This window comes from Carcharodon carcharias, chromosome 10, assembly GCF_017639515.1.
Source record: "Carcharodon carcharias isolate sCarCar2 chromosome 10, sCarCar2.pri, whole genome shotgun sequence".
NCBI classification, from domain to species: domain Eukaryota; kingdom Metazoa; phylum Chordata; class Chondrichthyes; order Lamniformes; family Lamnidae; genus Carcharodon; species Carcharodon carcharias.
Window position 1 is genome coordinate 117,273,560 of NC_054476.1, and position 21,887 is coordinate 117,295,446.

General features: G+C 50.1%; 1 protein-coding gene across 1 annotated transcript in view; it reads right to left on the minus strand.

Moving 5' to 3' along the window:
* Positions 1-21,887, minus strand: part of LOC121282962 (GAS2-like protein 2A) — a 104,891-nt gene that overhangs the window by 35,584 nt on the left and 47,420 nt on the right. The window contains exons 3-5 of the mRNA XM_041196808.1: positions 19,856-19,963; positions 17,370-17,466; positions 15,017-15,320 (exon numbers count right to left, since the gene is read on the minus strand). Coding sequence (XP_041052742.1) covers positions 15,017-15,320; positions 17,370-17,466; positions 19,856-19,963 — 509 coding nt within the window. The remainder of the gene's footprint in view (positions 1-15,016; positions 15,321-17,369; positions 17,467-19,855; positions 19,964-21,887) is intronic.

The following is a 21,887-nucleotide window of genomic DNA, read 5'->3' on the forward strand; positions in this document are numbered from 1 at the left end:
TACCCCACTTTCTGCAGTGTTCACTGTACCCCCACTTTCTGCAGTGGAGATTGAACCCTCCCAACTTTCCACAGTGGTGATTGTACCGCCACCTCTTGCCGTGGGGACTGTACCAGCAATTTTTGTAGAGAAGAGATTGTACCTCCAATTTCTGCAATGTTCATTGTACCCCCACTCTCTGCAGTGAAGAGACTGTACCCCCACTTTCTGCAATGGAAACTGTACACCGCATTTTCTGCAGTGGAGATTGTGTCCCCACTTTCTGCAGTGGGGACTGCACCCCCACGTTCTGCAGTGGGGTCCATACCCACACTATCTGCAGTGGAGACCGTGCCCCCGCTTTCTGCAGTGGAGACCGTACACCCGCTTTCTGCAGTGGAGACTGTACCCCCAATTTCTGCAGTGGAGACTGTACCCCCACTTTCTGCACTGTTCACTGTACCCCACTTTCTGTGGTGGAGGCTGTTCCCCCACATTCTGCAGAGTTCACTGTACCCCCACTTTCTGCAGTGGAGATTGAACCCTCCCCACTTTCCGCAGTGGTGATTGTACTGCCTCCTCTTGCCATGGGGACTGTACCCCCACTTTCTGCAGTGGGGACTTTACCACCAATTTTTGTAGTGAAGAGACTGTACCCCTAATTTCTGCAATGTTCATCCACTTTCTGCAGTGAAGTGTCTTTCCCCCACTTTCTGAAGTGTTCACTGTACCCCCATTTTCTGCAGTGGGGACTCTACCCCTATTTTCTGCAATGCTCACTGTACCCCCACTTTCTGCTGCGAAGTGACTGTACCCCCACTTTCTCCAGTGGGGACTCTACCCTCACTTTCTGCAGTGGGGACTGTGCCTCCACGTTCAGCAGGGGGACTGTACCCACACTTTCTGCAGTGGGGACTGTACCCCCGCTTTCTGCAGTGGAGACTGTGTATCTGCTTTCTGTAGTGGGGACATTACCCCCACTTTCTGCACTGTTCACTGTACCCCACTTTCTGTGGTGGAGGCTGTACCCCCACTTTCTGCAGTGTTCACTGTATCCCCACTTTCTGCAGTGGAGATTGAACACTCCCCACTTTTTGCATTGGCGACTGTACCCCCATTTTTGCCATAGGTACTGTACCCCCACTTTCTGCAGTGGTGATTGTACCCCCACTTCTTGCATGGGGACTGTATCCACACTTTCTGTCATGGGGACTGTACCCCCACTGTCTGCAGAGGAGACTGTACCCCTACTTTCTGCAGTGGAAACTGTACCCCCACTTACTGCAGTGGAGACTGTACCCACACGTTCAGCAGTGGGGGCTGTACCCACACGTTCAGCAGTGGAGACTGTACCCTTTTTCTGCAGTGGGGAATGTAACCCCACATTCTGTAGTGGGGACGAAACCCACACTTTCTGCAATGGGGACTTTACCCCACTTTTTGCAGTGGAGACTGTACCCCCACATTCTATAATGGAGACTGTACCTTCACTTTCTGCAGTGGGCACTGTACCCCCATTTACTGCAGTGTAGACAGTACCACCAATTTTGGAGTGGGGTCTGTACCCCCACTTCCTGCAGTGGATACTGTACCCCCACTTTCTGCATTGGGGACTGTCCCCCACGTTCCGCAGTGTGGACCGCACCCCCACTTTCTGCAGTGGAGACCGTACCCCTACTTTCTGCAGAGGAGAGTGTACCCCCACTTTCTGCAGTGGGGACTGTACACCCGCTTTTTGTAGTGGGGACAATACCACCACTTTCTGCACTGTTCACTGTACCCAACTTTCTGTGGTGGAGGCTATACCCACACTTTATGCAGTGTTCACTGTACCCCCACTTTCTGCAGAGGAGATTGAACACTCCCCACTTTCTGCAGAGGAGACTGAACCCCCACTTTCTGCAGTGGAGACTGTACCCCCACTTTCTGCAGAGGAGACTGTACCCCCACTTTCTGCAGAGGAGACTGTACCCCCACTTTCTGCAGAGGAGACAGTACTCCCACTTTCTGCAGTGGAGACTGTACCCCCACTTTCTGCAGAGGAGACTGTACCCCCACTTTCTGCAGAGGAGACTGTACCCCCACTTTCTGCAGAGGAGACTGTACCCCCACTTTCTGCAGAGGAGACAGTACTCCCACTTTCTGCAGAGGAGACAGTACTCCCACTTTCCACAGTGGAGACTGTACCCATACGTTCAGCAGGCAGGACTATACCCACACTTTCTGCAGTGGGGGCTGTACCACCAAGTTCTGCAGTGGAGACTGTGCCCTTTTTCTGCAGTGGGGAATGTAACTCCACATTCTGTAGTGGGGACGAAACCCACACTTTCCTCAGTGGGGACTTTACCCCACTTTCTATAATGGAGGCTGTACCCTCACTTTCTGCAGTGGAGACTGTACCCCCATGTTCTGTAGTGGGGATCGTACCCACACTTTCTGCACTAGGTACTGTACCCCCACGTTCAGCAGGGAGACTGTACCCACACTTTCTGCAGTGGAGACTGTACCCCCATGTTCTGCAGTGAGGACTGTACCTCCATGTTCTGCAGTGGGGACCGTACTCTCACTTTCTGCAGTGGAGACCGTACACCCGCTTTCTGCAGTGGGGACTGTACCACCAATTTTTGTAGTGAAGGGACTGTACCCCCAATTTCTGCAATGCTCTCCGTACCCCCACTTTATGCCATGAAGAAACTGTACTCCCACTTTCTGCAGTGTTCACTGTACCCCCACTTTCTGCAGTGGAAACTGTAGACCCCACTTTCTCCAGTGGAGATTGTATCCCCAGTTTATGCAGTGGGGACTGTACCCACACTTTCTGCAGTGGGGACTGTTCCCTCACATTCTGCGGTGGAGACTGTACCCCCGCTTTCTGCAATGGAGACCGTACACCCGCTTTCTGCAGTGGGGACTGTACCCCCACTATCTGCACTGTTCACTGTACCCACACTTTCTGCAGTGGGGACTGTACCCCCACGTTCTGTAGGGGGGACCGTACCCACACTTACTGCAGTGGAGACTGCAGGTGGGACTGTACCCGTACTTTCTGCAGTGTGGTCTGTACCACCAGGTTCTGCAGTGGAAACTGTACCCTTTTTCTGCAGTGGGGAATGTAACCCCAACATTCTGCAGTGGGGAATGTACCCCCACATTTTGCAGTGGGGACTGTACCACCAATTTTTGTAGCAAAGAGACTGTACCCCCAATTTCTGCATTGTTCACTGTATCCCCACTTTCTGCAGTGAAGAGACTGTAACCCCACTTTCTGCAGTGAAGACTGTACCCCTGCATTCTGCAGTGGAGACTGTACCCCCCACTTTCTGCAGTGAAGATTGTAACCCCAATTTCTGCAGTGGGGACTGTACACCCACTTTCTGCAGTGGGGACTGTACACCCACTTTCTGCAGTGGGGACTGTACACCCACTTTCTGCAGTGGGGACTGTACACCCACTTTCTGCAGTGGGGACTGTAGCCCCACGTTCAGCAGGGGGACTGTACCCACACATTCTACAGTGGAGACTGTACCCCCACTTTCTGCAGTGGAGACTGTACCCCCATTGTCAGCAATGGGGAATGTATCCCCGCTTTCTAGATTGGAGACTGTGCCCCACTTTCTGCAGCGTGGTCTGTACTCTCACTTTCTAATCGAGTATGTACCCCCACTTTCTGGATTGTAGACTGTGTCCCCAACTTTCTGAGTCGAGACTCTGCCCCAACTTTATGCAGTGAAGATTGTACCCTCATTTTCAGCAGCGTTCTCTGTACACCGCTTTCTGCAGTGGAAACTGTACCTCTATTGGTGTTGACTATACCCTCACTTTCTGCAGTGGGGACTGTACCCCCATTTTCTGCAGTGTAGACTGTACCCCCGCTTTCTGCAGTGGAGACTGTACCCCCGCTTTCTGCAGTGGAGACTGCACCCCCGCTTTCTGCAGTGGAGACTGCACCCCCGCTTTCTGCAGTGGAGACTGCACCCCCGCTTTCTGCAGTGGAGACTGCACCCCCGCTTTCTGCAGTGGAGACTGCACCCCCGCTTTCTGCAGTGGAGACTGCACCCCCACTTTCTGCAGTGGAGACTGCACCCCCACTTTCTGCAGTGGAGACTGTACCCCCACTTTCTGCAGAGGAGACAGTACTCCCACTTTCTGCAGAGGAGACAGTACTCCCACTTTCTGCAGTGGAGATTGTACCCCCACTTTCTGCACTGGGGACGGTACCCCCACTTTCTGCAGTGGAAACTGTACGCCGCATTTTCTGCAGTGGAGATTGTGTCCCCACTTTCTGCAGTGGGGACTGCACCCCCACGTTCTGCAGTGGGGTCCATACCCACACTATCTGCAGTGGAGACCGTGCCCCCGCTTTCTGCAGTGGAGACCGTACACCCGCTTTCTGCAGTGGAGACCGTACACCCGCTTTCTGCAGTGGAGACCGTACACCCGCTTTCTGCAGTGGAGACCGTACACCCGCTTTCTGCAGTGGAGACCGTACACCCGCTTTCTGCAGTGGAGACCGTACACCCGCTTTCTGCAGTGGAGACCGTACACCCGCTTTCTGCAGTGGAGACCGTACACCCGCTTTCTGCAGTGGAGACCGTACACCCGCTTTCTGCAGTGGAGACCGTACACCCGCTTTCTGCAGTGGAGACCGTACACCCGCTTTCTGCAGTGGAGACCGTACACCCGCTTTCTGCAGTGGAGACCGTACACCCGCTTTCTGCAGTGGAGACCGTACACCCGCTTTCTGCAGTGGAGACCGTACACCCGCTTTCTGCAGTGGAGACCGTACACCCGCTTTCTGCAGTGGAGACTGTTCCCCCACTTTCTGCACTGTTCACTGTACCCCACTTTCTGTGGTGGAGGCTGTTCCCCCACATTCTGCAGAGTTCACTGTACCCCCACTTTCTGCAGTGGAGATTGAACCCTCCCCACTTTCCGCAGTGGTGATTGTACTGCCTCCTCTTGCCATGGGGACTGTACCCCCACTTTCTGCAGTGGGGACTTTACCACCAATTTTTGTAGTGAAGAGACTGTACCCCTAATTTCTGCAATGTTCATCCACTTTCTGCAGTGAAGTGTCTTTCCCCCACTTTCTGAAGTGTTCACTGTACCCCCATTTTCTGCAGTGGGGACTCTACCCCTATTTTCTGCAATGCTCACTGTACCCCCACTTTCTGCTGCGAAGTGACTATACCCCCACTTTCTCCAGTGGGGACTCTACCCTCACTTTCTGCAGTGGGGACTGTGCCTCCACGTTCAGCAGGGGGACTGTACCCACACTTTCTGCAGTGGGGACTGTACCCCCGCTTTCTGCAGTGGAGACTGTGCATCTGCTTTCTATAGTGGGGACATTACCCCCACTTTCTGCACTGTTCACTGTACCCCACTTTCTGTGGTGGAGGCTGTACTCCCACTTTCTGCAGTGTTCACTGTATCCCCACTTTCTGCAGTGGAGATTGAACACTCCCCACTTTTTGCATTGGCGACTGTACCCCCATTTTTGCCATAGGTACTGTACCCCCACTTTCTGCAGTGGTGATTGTACCCCCAATTCTTGCATGGGGACTGTATCCACACTTTCTGTCATGGGGACTGTACCCCCACTGTCTGCAGAGGAGACTGTACCCCCACTTTCTGCAGTGGAGACTGTACCCCCACTTACTGCAGTGGAGACTGTACCCACACGTTCAGCAGTGGAGGCTGTACCACCAAGTTCTGCAGTGGAGACTGTACCCTTTTTCTGCAGTGGGGAATGTAACCCCACATTCTGTAGTGGGGACGAAACCCACACTTTCTGCAATGTGGACTTTACCCCACTTTCTGCAGTGGAGACTGTACCCCCACATTCTATAATGGAGACTGTACCTTCACTTCTGCAGTGGGCACTGTACCCCCATTTACTGCAGTGTAGACAGTACCACCAATTTTGGAGTGGGGTCTGTACCCCCACTTCCTGCAGTGGATACTGTACCCCACTTTCTGCAGAGGAGACAGTACTCCCACTTTCCACAGTGGAGACTGTACCCATACGTTCAGCAGGCGGGACTATACCCACACTTTCTGCAGTGGGGGCTGTACCACCAAGTTCTGCAGTGGAGACTGTGCCCTTTTTCTGCAGTGGGGAATGTAACCCCACATTCTGTAGTGGGGACGAAACCCACACTTTCCTCAGTGGGGACTTTACCCCACTTTCTATAATGGAGGCTGTACCCTCACTTTCTGCAGTGGAGACTGTACCCCCATGTTCTGTAGTGGGGATCATACCCACACTTTCTGCACTAGGGACTGTACCCCCACGTTCAGCAGGGGGACTGTACCCACACTTTCTGCAGTGGAGACTGTACCCCCATGTTCTGCAGTGAGGACTGTACCTCCATGTTCTGCAGTGGGGACCGTACTCACACTTTCTGCAGTGGAGACCGTACACCCGCTTTCTGCAGTGGGGACTGTACCACCAATTTTTGTAGTGAAGGGACTGTACCCCCAATTTCTGCAATGCTCTCCGTACCCCCACTTTATGCCATGAAGAAACTGTACTCCCACTTTCTGCAGTGTTCACTGTACCCCCACTTTCTGCAGTGGAAACTGTAGACCCCACTTTCTCCAGTGGAGATTGTATCCCCAGTTTATGCAGTGGGGACTGTACCCACACTTTCTGCAGTGGGGACTGTTCCCTCACATTCTGCGGTGGAGACTGTACCCCCGCTTTCTGCAATGGAGACCGTACACCCGCTTTCTGCAGTGGGGACTGTACCCCCACTATCTGCACTGTTCACTGTACCCACACTTTCTGCAGTGGGGACTGTACCCCCACGTTCTGTAGGGGGGACCGTACCCACACTTACTGCAGTGGAGACTGCAGGTGGGACTGTACCCGCACTTTCTGCAGTGTGGTCTGTACCACCAGGTTCTGCAGTGGAGACTGTACCCTTTTTCTGCAGTGGGGAATGTAACCCCAACGTTCTGCAGTGGGGAATGTACCCGCACATTTTGCAGTGGGGACTGTACCACCAATTTTTGTAGCAAAGAGACTGTACCCCCAATTTCTGCATTGTTCACTGTATCCCCACTTTCTGCAGTGAAGAGACTGTAACCCCACTTTCTGCAGTGAAGACTGTACCCCTGCATTCTGCAGTGGAGACTGTACCCCCCACTTTCTGCAGTGAAGATTGTATCCCCAATTTCTGCAGTGGGGACTGTACACCCACTTTCTGCAGTGGGGACTGTAGCCCCACGTTCAGCAGGGGGACTGTACCCACACATTCTACAGTGGAGACTGTACCCCCACTTTCTGCAGTGGAGACTGTACCCCCATTGTCAGCAATGGGGAATGTATCCCCGCTTTCTAGATTGGAGACTGTGCCCCACTTTCTGCAGCGTGGTCTGTACTCTCACTTTCTAATCGAGTATGTACCCCCACTTTCTGGATTGTAGACTGTGTCCCCAACTTTCTGAGTCGAGACTCTGCCCCAACTTTATGCAGTGAAGATTGTACCCTCATTTTCTGCAGCGTTCTCTGTACACCGCTTTCTGCAGTGGAAACTGTACCTCTATTGGTGTTGACTATACCCTCACTTTCTGCAGTGGGGACTGTACCCCCATTTTCTGCAGTGTAGACTGTACCCCCACTTTCTGCAGTGGAGACTGTACCCCAACTTTCTGTACTGGAGACTGTACCCCAACTTTCTGCAGTGGAGACTGCACCCCCACTTTCTGCAGTGGAGATTGCATCCCCACTTTCTGCAGTGGAGACTGCACCCCCACTTTCTGCAGTGGAGACTGCACCCCCACTTTCTGCAGTGGAGACTGCACCCCCACTTTCTGCAGTGGAGACTGCACCCCCACTTTCTGCAGAGGAGACTGCACCCCCACTTTCTGCAGAGGAGACAGTACTCCCACTTTCTGCAGTGGAGATTGTACCCCCACTTTCTGCACTGGGGACGGTACCCCCACTTTCTGCAGTGGAAACTGTACCCACATGTTCAGCAGGCGGGACTGTACCCACACTTTCTGCAGGGGGGGCTGTACCACCAAATTCTGCGGTGGGGACTGTACCCCCATTTTCTGCAGTGGAGACTGTACCCCCACTTTCTGCAGTGGAGACTGTACCCCAACTTTCTGCAGTGGAGACTGTACCCCAACTTTCTGCAGTGGAGACTGTACCCCAACTTTCTGCAGTGGAGACTGCACCCCCACTTTCTGCAGTGGAGACTGCACCCCCACTTTCTGCAGTGGAGATTGCATCCCCACTTTCTGCAGTGGAGACTGCACCCCCACTTTCTGCAGTGGAGACTGTACCTCCACTTTCTGCAGAGGAGACTGCACCCCCACTTTCTGCAGAGGAGACTGTACCCCCACTTTCTGCAGAGGAGACAGTACTCCCACTTTCTGCAGAGGAGACAGTACTCCCACTTTCTGCAGTGGAGATTGTACCCCCACTTTCTGCACTGGGGACGGTACCCCCACTTTCTGCAGTGGAGACTGTACCCACATGTTCAGCAGGCGGGACTGTACCCACACTTTCTGCAGGGGGGGCTGTACCACCAAATTCTGCAGTGGAGACTGTACCCTTTTTCTGCAGTGGGGAATGCAACCCCACATTCTGTAGTGGGGGCGAAACCCACATTTTCTGCAGTGGGGTCTTTACCCCACTTTCTGCAGTGGAGACTGTAACCCCACATTCTATAATGGAGACTGTACCCTCACTTCCTGCAGTGGGCACTGTACCCCCATTTTCTGCAGTGTAGACTGTACCACCAATTTTGCAGTGGGGTCTGTACCCCCACTTCCTGCAGTGGATACTGTACCCCCACTTTCTGCATTGGGGACTGTACACCGACGTTCTGCAGTGGAGGCTGTACCCCATTTTCTGCAGTGGAGACTGTACCCCAAGTTCCGCTGTGTGGACCGTAGCCCCCACTTTCTGCAGTGGCGACCATGCCCCCACTTGCTGCAGTGGGGACCGTCCCCCACTTGCTGCAGTGGAGACTGTACCCCCAATTTCTGCAGTGGAGACTGTACACCCACTTTCTGCAGTGGGGACTGTACCCTCACGTTCTGCAGTGGGCATTGTACCACCAATTTTTATATTGGGGGCTGTACACCCACTTTCTGCAGTGTTCACTGTCCCCTCACTTTCTGCAGTGGAGAGACTGTAGCCCAATTTCAGCAGTGCGGACGGTACCCCCACTTTCTGCAGTGGAAGATTGTACCCCCACGTTCAGCAGGGTTGACTGTACCCACACTTTCTGCATTGGGGGCTGTACCACCAAGTTCAGCAGTGAGGACTGTATCCCTACGTTCTGCAGTGGAGACGGTACCCCCACATTCTGCAGTGGAGACGGTACCCCCAGATTCTGCAGTGGAGACTGTACATCACGTTCTGCAGTGTGGACTGTACCCCCACTTTCTGCAGTGGGGACTGTACCCCCACTTTCTGCAGTGGGGACCGTACCCCCACTTTCTGCAGTGGGGACCGTACCACCACTTTCTGCAGTGGGGACCGTACCACCACTTTCTGCAGTGGGGACTGTACCACCACTTTCTGCAGTGGGGACCGTACCACCACTTTCTGCAGTGGGGACCGTACCACCACTTTCTGCAGTGGGGACCGTACCACCACTTTCTGCAGTGGGGACCGTACCACCACTTTCTGCAGTGGGGACCGTACCCCCACATTCTGCACTGGCGACTGTACCCCCACATTCTGCAGTGTGGTCTGTACTCTCACTTTCTGATCAAGACTCTACCCCCACTTTCTGGATTGGAGTCTGTGCCCCCACTTTCTGAGTCGAGACTCTGCCCCAACTTTATGTAGTGAAGGTTATACCCTCACTTTCTACAGTGTTAACTGTACCCCTCTTTCTGCAGTGGGGACTCTATCCCCACTTTCTACACTGGAGACTGTACCCTCACTTTCTGTAGTGGGGACAAAATCCACACTTTCTACAGTGGGATCTTTACCCCACTTTCTGCAGTGGAGACTACCCTCACTTTCTATAATGGGGACCGTACCCCCTCTTTCTGCAGAGGGGACTGTACCCCCACTTTCTACACTGGAGACTGTACCCTCACTTTCTGTAGTGGGGACGAAAGCCACACTTTCCACAGTGGGATCTTTACCCCACTTTCTGCAGTGGAGACTACCCTCGCTTTCTATAATGAGGACAGTACCCCCACTTTCTGCAGTGGAGACCGTATCCCCACTTCCTGTAGTGCAGACCATACCCCTGCTTTCTGCAGTGGGAATTGTACCCCCACATTCTGCACTGGCGACTGGAACACCACATCCTGCAGTGTGGTCTGTACTCTCACTTTCTGATCGAGACTCTACCCCCACATTCTGGATTGGAGACTGTGCCCCCACTTTCTGAGTCGAGACTCTGCCCCTACTTTATGTAGTGAAGGTTGTACCCTCACTTTCTACAGTGTTCACTGTACCCCTCTTTCTGCAGTGGAACCTGTACCTCCACTTTCTGCAGTGCAGACTGTATCCCCACTTTCTGCAGAGGAGAATATACCCCCACTTTCTGCAATGAAGACTGTACCCTCACTTTCTGCAGTGGGGACTGTAACCCAAATTTCTGTAGTGGGGACGAAACCCACACTTTCCGCAGTGGGGACTTTTCCCCACTTTCTGCAGTGCAGACTGTATCCCCACATTCTCTAATGGAGACTGTACCTTCACTTTCTGCAGTGGGGACCGTACCCCCTCTTTCTGCAGTGGGGACTCTATCCCCGCTTTCTACACTGGAAACTGTACCCACACTTTCTGTAGTGGGGACGAAACATACACGTTCCACAGTGGGAACTGTACCCCCATTTTCTGCAGTGTAGACTGTACCAACAATTTTGCATTGGGGTCTGTATCCCCACTTCCTGCAGTGGATACTGTAACCCCACTTTCTGCATTGGGGACTGTACACCTACGTTCTGCAGTGGAGACTGTACCCCACTTTCTGCAGTGGAGTCTGTCCCCCAAGTTCCGCAATGTGGACCGTACCCCCACTTTCTGCAGTGGTGACCATGCCCCCACTGTCTGCAGTGGAGACCGAACCCCCATTTTCTGCAGTGTTGACTGTACCCCCACTTTCTGAAGTGTTCACTGTCCCCTCACTTTCTGTAGTGGAGAGACCGTACCCCCAATTTCTGCAGTGTAGACTGTACACCCACTTTCTGCAGTGGGGACTGTACCCTCACATTCTGCAGTGGGGATTGTACCACCAATTTTTGTAGAGGGGGCTGTACCCCCACTTTCTGCAGTGTTCACTGTCCCCTCACTTTCTGTAGTGGAGAGACCGTACCCCCAATTTCTGCAGTGCTGATGGTAGCCCCACTTTCTGCAGTGGAAGACTGTACCCCGACATTCAGCAGGGGTGACTGTACCCACACTTTCTGCAGTGGGGGCTATACCACCAAGTTCTGTAGTGGGGATTGTACCCCCACATTCTGCAGTGGAGACTGTACCCCACCTTCTGCAGTGTGGTCTGTACTCTCACTTTCTGATCGAGACTCTACCCCTACTTTCTGGATTGGAGACTGTGCCCTCACTTTCTGAGTCGGGACTCTGCCCCAACTTTATGTAGTGAAGGTTATACCCTCACTTTCTACAGTGTTCACTGTACCCCACTTGCTGCAGTGGAACCTGTACCTCCACTTTCTGCAGTGGGGACTGTACCCACTCTTTCTGCAGTGGGGACTGTACCCCCTCTTTCTGCAGTGCGGACTGTACCCCCTCTTTCTGCAGTGGGGACTGTACCCCCTCTTTCTGCAGTGGGGACTGTACCCCCACTTTCTACACTGGAGACTGTACCCTCACTTTCTGTAGTGGGGACAAAATCCACACTTTCCGCAGTGGGATCTTTACCCCACTTTCTGCAGTGGAGACTACCCTCACTTTCTATAATGGGGACTGTACCCCCACTTTCTGCAGTGGAGACCGTACCTCCACTTTCTGCAGTGGAGACCGTACCCCCACTTTCTGCAGTGGAGACCGTACCCCCACTTTCTGCAGTGGTGATTATACCCCCACATTCTGCACTAGTGACTGGACCCCCACATTCTGCAGTGTGGTCTGTACTCTCACTTTCTTATCGAGACTCAACCCCTACATTCTGGATTGGAGACTGTGCCCCCACTTTCTGAGTCGAGACTCTGCCCCTACTTTATGTAGTGAAGGTTGTACCCTCACTTTCTACAGTGTTCACTGTACCCCTCTTTCTGCAGTGGAACCTGTACCTCTACTTTCTGCAGTGGAGACTGTATCCCCACTTTCTTCAGAGGAGACTATACCCCCACTTTCTGCAATGAAGACTGTACCCTCACTTTCTGCAGTGGGGACTGTAACCCCAATTTCTGTAGTGGGGACGAAACCCACACTTTCCGCAGTGGGGACTTTTCCCCACTTTCTGCAGTGCAGACTGTACCCCCACTTTCTGCATTGGGAACTGTACACTGACATTCTGCAGTGGAGACTATACCCCACTTTCTTCCAGTGGAGTCTGTCCCCCAAGTTCCGCAATGTGGACCATACCCCCACTTTCTGCAGTGGCAACCATGCCCCCACTTTCTGCAGTGTAGACTGTACACCCACTTTCTGCAGTGGGGACTGTACCCTCACATGCTGCAGTGGGGATTGTACCACCAATTTTTGTAGAGGGGGCTGTACCCCCACTTTCTGCAGTGTTCACTGTCCCCTCACTTTCTGTAGTGGAGAGACCGTACCCCCAATTTCTGCAGTGCGGATGGTACCCCCACTTTTTGCAGTGGAAGACTGTACCCCCACATTCAGCAGGGGTGACTGTACCCACACTTTCTGCAGTGGGGGTTGTACCACCAAGTTCTGCAGTGGGGACTGTACCCCCACGTTCTGCAGTGGAGACTGTACCCCACATTCTGCAGTGGAGACTGTACCCACACTTTCTGCAGTGGAAGACTGTACCCCCGCATTCAGCAGGGGTGACTGTACCCACACTTTCTGCAGTGGGGGCTGTACCACCAAGTTCTGCAGTGGGGACTGTGCCGCCACATTCTGCAGTGGAGACTGTACCCCACGTTCTGCAGTGGGGACTCTATCCCCGCTTTCTACACTGGAGACTGTACCCTCACTTTCTGTAGCGGGGACGAAACCCACACTTTCCATTGTGGGGACTTTACCCCACTTTCTGCAGTGGAGACTGCCCCCACTTTCTATAATGGTGACAGTACCCTCACCTTCTATAATGGAGACTGTAGCCCCACGTTTTGCAGTGGGGACTGTACCCCCATTTTTGTAGTGGGGGCTGTACCCCCACTTTCTGCAGTGGAGACTGTACCCCCACTTTCTGTAGTGTTTACTGTATCCCCACTTTCTGCAATGTAGACTGTACCCCCACTTTCTGCAATGGAGACTTTACCCTCACTTTCTGCAATGGAGACTTTACCCTCACTTTCTGCAATGGAGATTGTACCCTCCCCACTTTCTGCAGTGGCATCTGTACCCCCATTTTTGCCATGATTACTGTACCACCGCTTTCCGAAGTGGAGGTTGTACTCCCACTTCTTGCTTTGGGGACTGTACCCCCACTTTCTGCAGTGGAGACTGTACCCCCACTTTCTTCAGTGGAGACTGTAACCCTACTTTCTGCAGTGGGGACCGTGCCCCCACTGTCTGCAGCGGGGACTGTACCCCCGCTTTCTACACTGGAGACTGTGCCCCCAATTTCTGCAATATGGTCTGTACTCTCACTTTCTGATCGAGACTGTACCCCCACTTTCTGGATTGGAGACTGTGTCCCCACTTTCTGAGTTGAGACTCTGCCCCAACTTTATGCAGTGAATGTTGTACCCATGCTTTCTGCAGTGTTCACTGTGCCTCTCTTTCTGCAGTGGAAACTACCTCCACTTTCTGCAATGGAGACTGTACCCTCACTTTCTGTAGTGGATCGGTACCCCCCACTTTCTGCATTAGAGACTGTACCCCCACTTTCTGCAGTGGAGACCGTACCCACTTTCTGCATTGGAGACCAAACCCCCACTTTCTGCAGTGGAGGCCGTACCCCCACTTTCTGCAGTGGAGGCCGTACCCCCACTTTCTGCAGTGGAGGCCGTACCCCCACTTTCTGCAGTGGAGGCCGTACCCCCACTTTCTGCAGTGGAGGCCGTACCCCCACTTTCTGCAGTGGAGGCTGTACCCCCAGCTTCTGCATTGGAGGCTGTACCCCCAGCTTCTGCAGTGGAAGAAAAAATCTTGCACTTTTTATGCTTCTATTGGTGTTACAAAGTTCCTGTCCTCTTGTTACTGATTCACTACCTGGTAGAAATAAACCTTTAATATTTATCCCTTTAAAATCTTCACACCTCTTAAATTCCAACCTCCCACTCTCCCAGAATTCTCTAGGGACAGAAGTAGGCCTTTCAGCCCAATGGGTTTTTATATTTAACCTTCACTGACCACAATACTCCCAGAGTCCCAATTAATATTTACCCTTCAGCCAACACCTAAGGGCGCGGTCAATGAATATTTTTAAGGCAGAGGCAGAGAGATCCTCGATTAACAATGGAGTCAAAGGTTATCAAGGGTACATGAGAATGCAAAGTTGAGGCCGCAATCAGTTCAGTCATGATCTTATTGAATGGAAGAGTAGGCTCAAGGGGCTGAATGGCCTACTCCTATTTTGGATGTTCGTATGTACCTATTTTCGTGAACCAGATGATCTACTGTTTCAGTCAATTTTCTAATTTCTGTTTGCTGAGCACAGTCTGCATGTTGCTGTCCTTAATGATGAGGGGACCCTTTAAGTTTGCGATTCAGGGTAGAGGGTGCATTGTTTCAGTCCCATTTGTTGGACCTTGCTGCGTGTAACTGGCCTCTACATTTCCTACTTTTCAATAGTGATTACCTTTCATTGGCTGTAAAGAGTTTTGGTAAATGCTGAGGATGTAAAAACTTTTTGCAGATATATCAATACGTATAAAAATAGACCAGGATAGGAAGCAGTAGAATGTCATTGCCGATGGATAAACCTTTCCCAGCAGAAGAGCGATGATTAAATGCCCCTACCTGGTTTGAAAGGGCTGCCGTGGCTCTGACTTGTCCCGGGGCACCCTCGCAGCTGAATTACCTCCAGAGGTAGTGTGAACATCTGGTGATGGGGGCCGAACAGCACTGTGACTCCTCAGAGAAAGAGCAGATGATGTGTTTAGTCTCCACTCCACTGGAGGCATGAGGCTTTGTGATCTTGACAGAATGAGGGCTGTCTGCGGCTTGTTTGTCTGCTCTGTCCTGGGTGGCAAGCGAGCCTTGATCTCATGAACAGGTGTGGCGGACCTGTGGGGGCTGCTGAATCTGGATACCTGCTTATGAGCTGTTAAAAATGGATGTTATTATTCAGTTACGGGAAATCTACTGTCAGCTATGTAGTTCAATAGTCAATCAACAGGAGTTTCATTGGGAGTTTTGTTATCAGAAGCCCAAAACATCACACAATATTCCAACTGCAGTTTATCCAAGGTCTTGTACTTGTCCAATATTATCTCTTTCCTTTTGTATCCAGTACCTATAGATATAAAACCATGTGCCACCATTTATCTACATGTACTACCATCTTTATAACTATAAGACCATAAGACGTAGGAGCAGAAGTAGGCCTTTCAACCCATCGACTTTTGTACCCCTCGATCCCTCTACTCCATTTAAAATTTTACAAGTTAACCTACAATTCCTTACCGTCCTTTTTACTTCCACATTCCTCTGCATTGAACTGTGGAAGCCACTCCTCTGCCCAGGCTGCCAGCCTTTGTCCTACACTCTTTCAGTCTTGTTCATAGTTTGTCATACCCATAATTTAGTTATCAGCAAATTTCAACATTGCTCCCTCAACTGCTAACTCCAGATTATTGATGTGAGTAACTTCCCTTCAAACTACATCCTTTGCTCTCTGCCCCAACCCATTTTCTCTATCATTATGGTACATCCTTCTTTATTCCATGTTCCATTATTTTTGTAATACACCTTTGATTTGTAACATAGCAAATGCTTATTGTAACCTCATATGAACCGCATCCAATGAATTTCCCTTATCTGTTATTCTGAGAGTTCTGGGAGGCTGGTCAAGCACAGAGAGCTTTGTAGAAATTCCTGCTGACACACTTGATTAGCTGGCATTGACTCACCCATTACGCACCCCACCCAATCTGCCTTTCCTTCGGCTGTTTAACAGGTGACTGATCCAAGCTTTTTAAATTCAGTCTTGGAATATGCCAAAACCGACATTTATTGCCCATCCCTAATTTGCCATGCTAAACCACGCTCATGACCTTCTGCAGTGTACTCCCACAGTGCTATCAGGTAGAGAGTTCCAGCATTTTGAGGGAGTGATGATACAGGATTGGCAATTTATTTCTCTGGGAACTTTTCTTTTTGAGCGGACAGCAACTGGGTTTTGAAATGGATGTCTGTTTGCTACATTATAAGAAAGTAAGTTGTCAAAAGGAGCTAAAAGGCTACGCAGAAATATAGACAGGTTAAGTGAAGGGCGAAAAATATGCCAAATGGGGTATATTGTGGGAGAATGTGAACATATCCACTTTGGCAGGAAGAACAGGGAAGCAGCATATTATTTAAATAGAGGGAGACTGCATTACTTGGATCTGGGTGTCCTGGTACATGAATAACAAGAAGTTAGGATGCAGGTACAAGTGATTAGGAAGGCAAATGGAATGTTAGCATTTATTGTAAGAGGAGTGGGATATAAAAGTAGGGAGGTTTTGCTGCAGCTTACAGGGCCTTGGTGAGACAACATCTGGAGTACTGTGTACAGTTTTGGTCTGCTTATTTGAAAAAGGATGTCATTACATTAGAAGCAGTTCAGAGAAGGTTCACTCGGCTCATTCCTGGAGTGAAGGGCTTATCTTTTGGAGAAAGGCTGAACAGGTTGGGCCTAGATGTATTGGAGTTTAGAAGAGTGAGAGGTGATCATATTGAAACATATAAGATCCTGAGGGGACTTGATAGTGTATATACCAGGAGGATGTTTCCCCTTGTCGGGGAGACTGGAACTAGCAGACACGGTTTAAGAAAAAGGAGATCTCCCTTTTGAGACAGTAATGAGGAGATTATATTCTCTCAGAAGGTTGTTAATCTGTGGAATTCTCCTCCCCAGAAAGCAGTGGGAGGCTGGGTCATTGAATTTATTCAAGGCTGAGTTATAGATTTTTAATGGACAAGGGAGTCAAGGCTTTTGAGGGGGTAGCCAGGAAGGCGGAGTTAACACTACAACCAGCTCAGCCATGACCTTATTGAATGGTGAAGCAGGCTCAAATGGCCTATTCCTTATTTATTACTCTTTCTCAGTCCTCCCTTCTCCCTATGCCTTATCTCTTTAGCCAGCAGTTCCTGAGCAACATGCACTTACTGAGCGATGTGCAGCGGCAGGGGTCATGTTTGTCGAGGTAATGCTCCAGGGTGTCCCATCCCCCACCCACTCGCACCATCACATGATTCCGTAAAATCTACAAAATAAGAAAGAAAATCAGGAGGGAGAACAACAATCTCTCTTTAATGAGACAAACATATTTAAATTCATATTTTAATTTCATGTTTAGAACAATATAAGTGGACCTTTCTCCAAATAGATACACAATAAACACAAGAAGAACTTGCCATAAATGATCCTCCAATCTAGAGATGACAATGAACTCCTTAAATAATTTTTAAGATTTAAAACTGTTCAATTTGTGCAAAACTCTATAGGTTGGATACAGACACAGAATATTAGCATCAAATTTTGGAAACATTTTTGACATATAAATAAAATCCGTCACCTGCTTTGATGGAACAGAGAGCGATAATAGTGATAAATGTGACTGCGTTAAAAGTGCATCTGTAACGGAGCCTGAGCACTCTCCACAGAGGAATGGTAACTTGAACCAATGCCTTCCTGTGACATGAGGTTGACACGTGTGGGTTCCAATGATAAAGTGCCATTTGCAGATGTTTGTTGCAGAGCGGGTGTAAATGGTCCAAACTGGAAAGGTAGTTGCTATCTTTAACTTTTACCTCACCCAGTTCGTACAATTCATCAGCACCGGGAATGTAAGGTTGCCAAACGTTACAGAGACAGGGAGGGGCGAGGACATGGAGGAATTTGAAAATAAGGATCAGAATTTTAAAGTGGAGGCGTTTGCAGTCCGAGAACCAATGCAGGTCAGGAAACAAAGGAGTGGTGGGTCTAACGGGAATTGGTGCAAGTCAGGATATGGGAATCGATAAATTTAACAGCAGGGGTAATTTTTATGAAAAACCCATATACAGGTTATTGTGATTTGATGCTCAACAAAGTTACACAATAATGGTATCACTGGGCTGAACCTTTCAAACAGTAACAATCATTGTCGCATTGCAATTCTGCTCCATTTTATTTACCTCACGCTGGAGCTCCACATTTTTCACTCAGACTTCTAACCGTGGCTCCTGAGAACTGCAGAATGTAACTGCTTCTGGAATCCTTTCCTTGTAGTGTGGGAGCATTGGGGGAAGCCAAGCCACACCCTCTTTTTACGGCACTAGCTGCTGTATTCTGGTAAGTTTAAATGTCCCTTTGTTTAAATGCTTCTTTGACAAGCGACAGAGAGAAGGTAAGTGTGTAAGGTAACTGGTTGAGGGGGCAGGGTGTGTCGGGGTGGGAGGCATTCAGGGGAGTGGGGGCATACTCGGAGGTGGGATCTGTTTGGAGCCAGTTGAGGTTAGGAGGGTAGTCAGGGCTGGGGTGGTGGGGAGGTAGTCCAGGTTCGGGGCGGGGGGGCGGTCGGGAGGGTAGTCAGGTGGTGCAGAGGGTAACCAGGGGGTGGGCGTTGGGGGTAGTCAGTGGATGTGGAAGAAGCCAGATGATCAGGAGGGGTCATGGGGTGGGGGGTTAGTCAGGGGTCTGAGGAGTGGTTGGGTTTTAGGGTGGTAGACAGGTTGTGGGGGTTGGGAGGGGAGTTGAGTGGTCAGGAGGTGTAGTCAGGGGGTACAGTGGAGAGTTGGGGGTCTACTAGTATAGTTATCCAGGAGTTAGAATTAGTTTTTATCCTTCTAACTTTTCCTGGGTAACTCTTCTGCTTTGTGAGTTGGAATCATCTGATGTCTCTGACTTTAACTCAAAGTTTTGGAGGTATCCAGACACAAGGAAATTGCCCAACAGAAGTCCGAACTTCCCAGAAAATTGCTCTGTAGTCAGTCCATGGGGACATCCGAGGGGTCCCCAGTGCATCTTCCAGGGCACTTCTGGGGTATGGCCATCCAGAGATCAAAAGATCTGGGTCTTTATGTTACTGAGTTAATAATCCAGAAACCATCAATTCAAATCTATCACGTCACTTAGTGAATTTGAATTCAGGTTTAAAGTATCTGGAAATCAAAGAAATACTAGTATCAAAGCAATAATAAGGCTGTTGGGTTATCTTAAGAATCCAACAAGTTTATTAAACGTCCTTTAGGGAAGGAAACTTGCCATCCTTTCCTGGTCTGGCCTATATGTGACTCCAGCCCCACTAACCATGGCTGACACTTAGCTGCCCGCTGAATTAGACAAGAATGCACTCACTGTGTCAAAAAACACCACCCAGCCGCAAGCCCACCAACACTTAGTCAGGGCCACTACGTATGGACAATGAATTATGGCCTGGCCAGCATTGTCCGCAACTCAAGAACCACACTGGGGCTTTCCACCAAGCCCAACAATATAAGTGGACATTTCTCCAAATAGATCCACAATGAACACAAGTGCTTGGCACTTGTAAATTCCTCTCCAGTGGTGAGGGGGAGAGAGAGCTGAAATACTGGGCAAAATTAGTTCATAGGGATGAGCAAAATGATGCCCCTTTAATAATAAGCAACTGGAAATCTGCTGCCACTCACCCTCACAAAAATTAAAGTGTTGGAGTCTCCCACTTTGTACTTCCCTTCAGAGACTTTCACCATGGGAAACTGGTCAGGACAGGTACAGCGACTCACAAGGTGACGAACCTACCAGGTTAAAAAATAGGGTGTGCCATTAAATACCGCCTTTCACAACTTCACAATGTCTCAGAACATTTTACAACCATTTCAGTACTTTTCAAAGCACGGTTAGTGTTGTAATGTAGGAGCTGCAGCAGCCAATATGCACATAGAAAGCTCCCACATAAAGCATGCAATAAGTGATCAGATTATTTGTTTAACTGAATGTTAGCTGGGAGCCCCCTGTTCTGCTTCAAATAATTCCACCAACCTGTAACAGCCAGACAGCACAGAGAGCCTCAATTTAACATCTCATCTGAAAGAAGGCAATTCCAACAGTACAACACTGGAGTATCAGCCTGGATTATGTGCTCAGGTCTCTGGAGTGCAGCTTGAATCCATGGCCTTTGGACTCAGAAGCCAGGTATCCACCACTAAACCGCAGCTGAGAAAGAATTGGCTTAGAGTCTTATGGTGGAACTCACCTAGGCTCCTTAGCAGCTTTTTCCATGACTGTTACCATCTAGAAGAACAAGGTCAGCAGACACATGGGGTGGAATGTTATGACAGAGGGATTTTACGGGCCTGCTGAAGTCAATTAAGTTTGGAATGGCTTGCCACATTTTACAGCCCTGCCCCCGATGCAACAGGGCCGTAAAATTCTGGCCATGGGAACACCACCACCTGGAAGTTCCCCTCCAAGTGACTCACCATCCTGACTTGGAAATATATCGCTATTCCTTCACTGTCACTGTGTCAAAATCCTGGAACTCCCTCCCTAACAGCACTGTGGGTGTACCTACACCACATGGACTGCAGCGGTTCAAGAAGGCAGCTCACCACCATCTTCTCAAGGACAATTAGGGATGGGCAATAAATGCTGGCCCAGCCAGCAACACCCACATCCCATGAATGAATTTTTAAAAATTTGTTGATCCTCAGCGGTGTGTTTAGAGGTGAGGGGGGGGAGGGGCATTTAATCAGGATGAAAGGTGTGGGGTAGGGACCCTGCTACCTTCCCATTTCTGTCTGAATAAGTCTGAGGTGGGAAGACTTGTGGACGGCCTTCCATCCAGGCACTGATTCAGGCCTTTAAGTGGGAAATTATTGACCACTTCAAGGCCTTTTCCTACTTTTGCTGGTATTAACCCAGTGCCGGGCAAGGGGGTTGGCATGCAGATAGCCTACAGGCAACCAGTGGGGAGGTGGGGGTCCCTCACTAAAGGGCACTCAGTGCCTGATTGAAGGGCCATGCATTGGGAATGGGGGTTACCTCCAGATAGCCACCCCGCTGCCCTTTCTCCCAACCATCCCTCCCACTTCCAACCAGCAACTCCCTTTCCATGACTCCCATCCTGCCCTCATTCACCTGTGGCCTGGGTCCCTCAGTGATCCTAGGCCTCTGGTGGGTGCATTCCCAGAAACTGCTACTGCTCCCAGTGGTCCTAAATCCTGGGTAAGGCCTGCCATTGGCTAGTTAAGTGCCTGTTAGGCAGGCCTTTTCCAATGGAGTCAATGCAGGACTCCCACCAACTAGACACCCTCTCACCTAGATTCAATTCCACCCTTATTAGAGTTTAGATGTAATAGAAAAGGCATTGCTATGTAATTGGAGTGGATTTAAACAAATAAAGTATTACGGTGGTAGCATGGAATTCTCAATCTTACTGCTATATATACCTCGAGTACAGAGCAAAATATTATACACAGATATTTTACAACAAGCACAGGAACAACTTCTCAAAAAAGATGACTGAAAAATGATACAATTAATCTAAGTAGAATGATCTACATAATGGTGGCATTCATTGAGTTTAATTTTCTTGTGGGCTCTGCTTCTTGCAATGTGGAACCATGTTCAGATTCAATTCATTGATTGATGTGAAAAGGAATATATATATGAAAGTATTGGAATTGATCCAGTTTTGTGAATGCTGCCAGAATCCTGTCG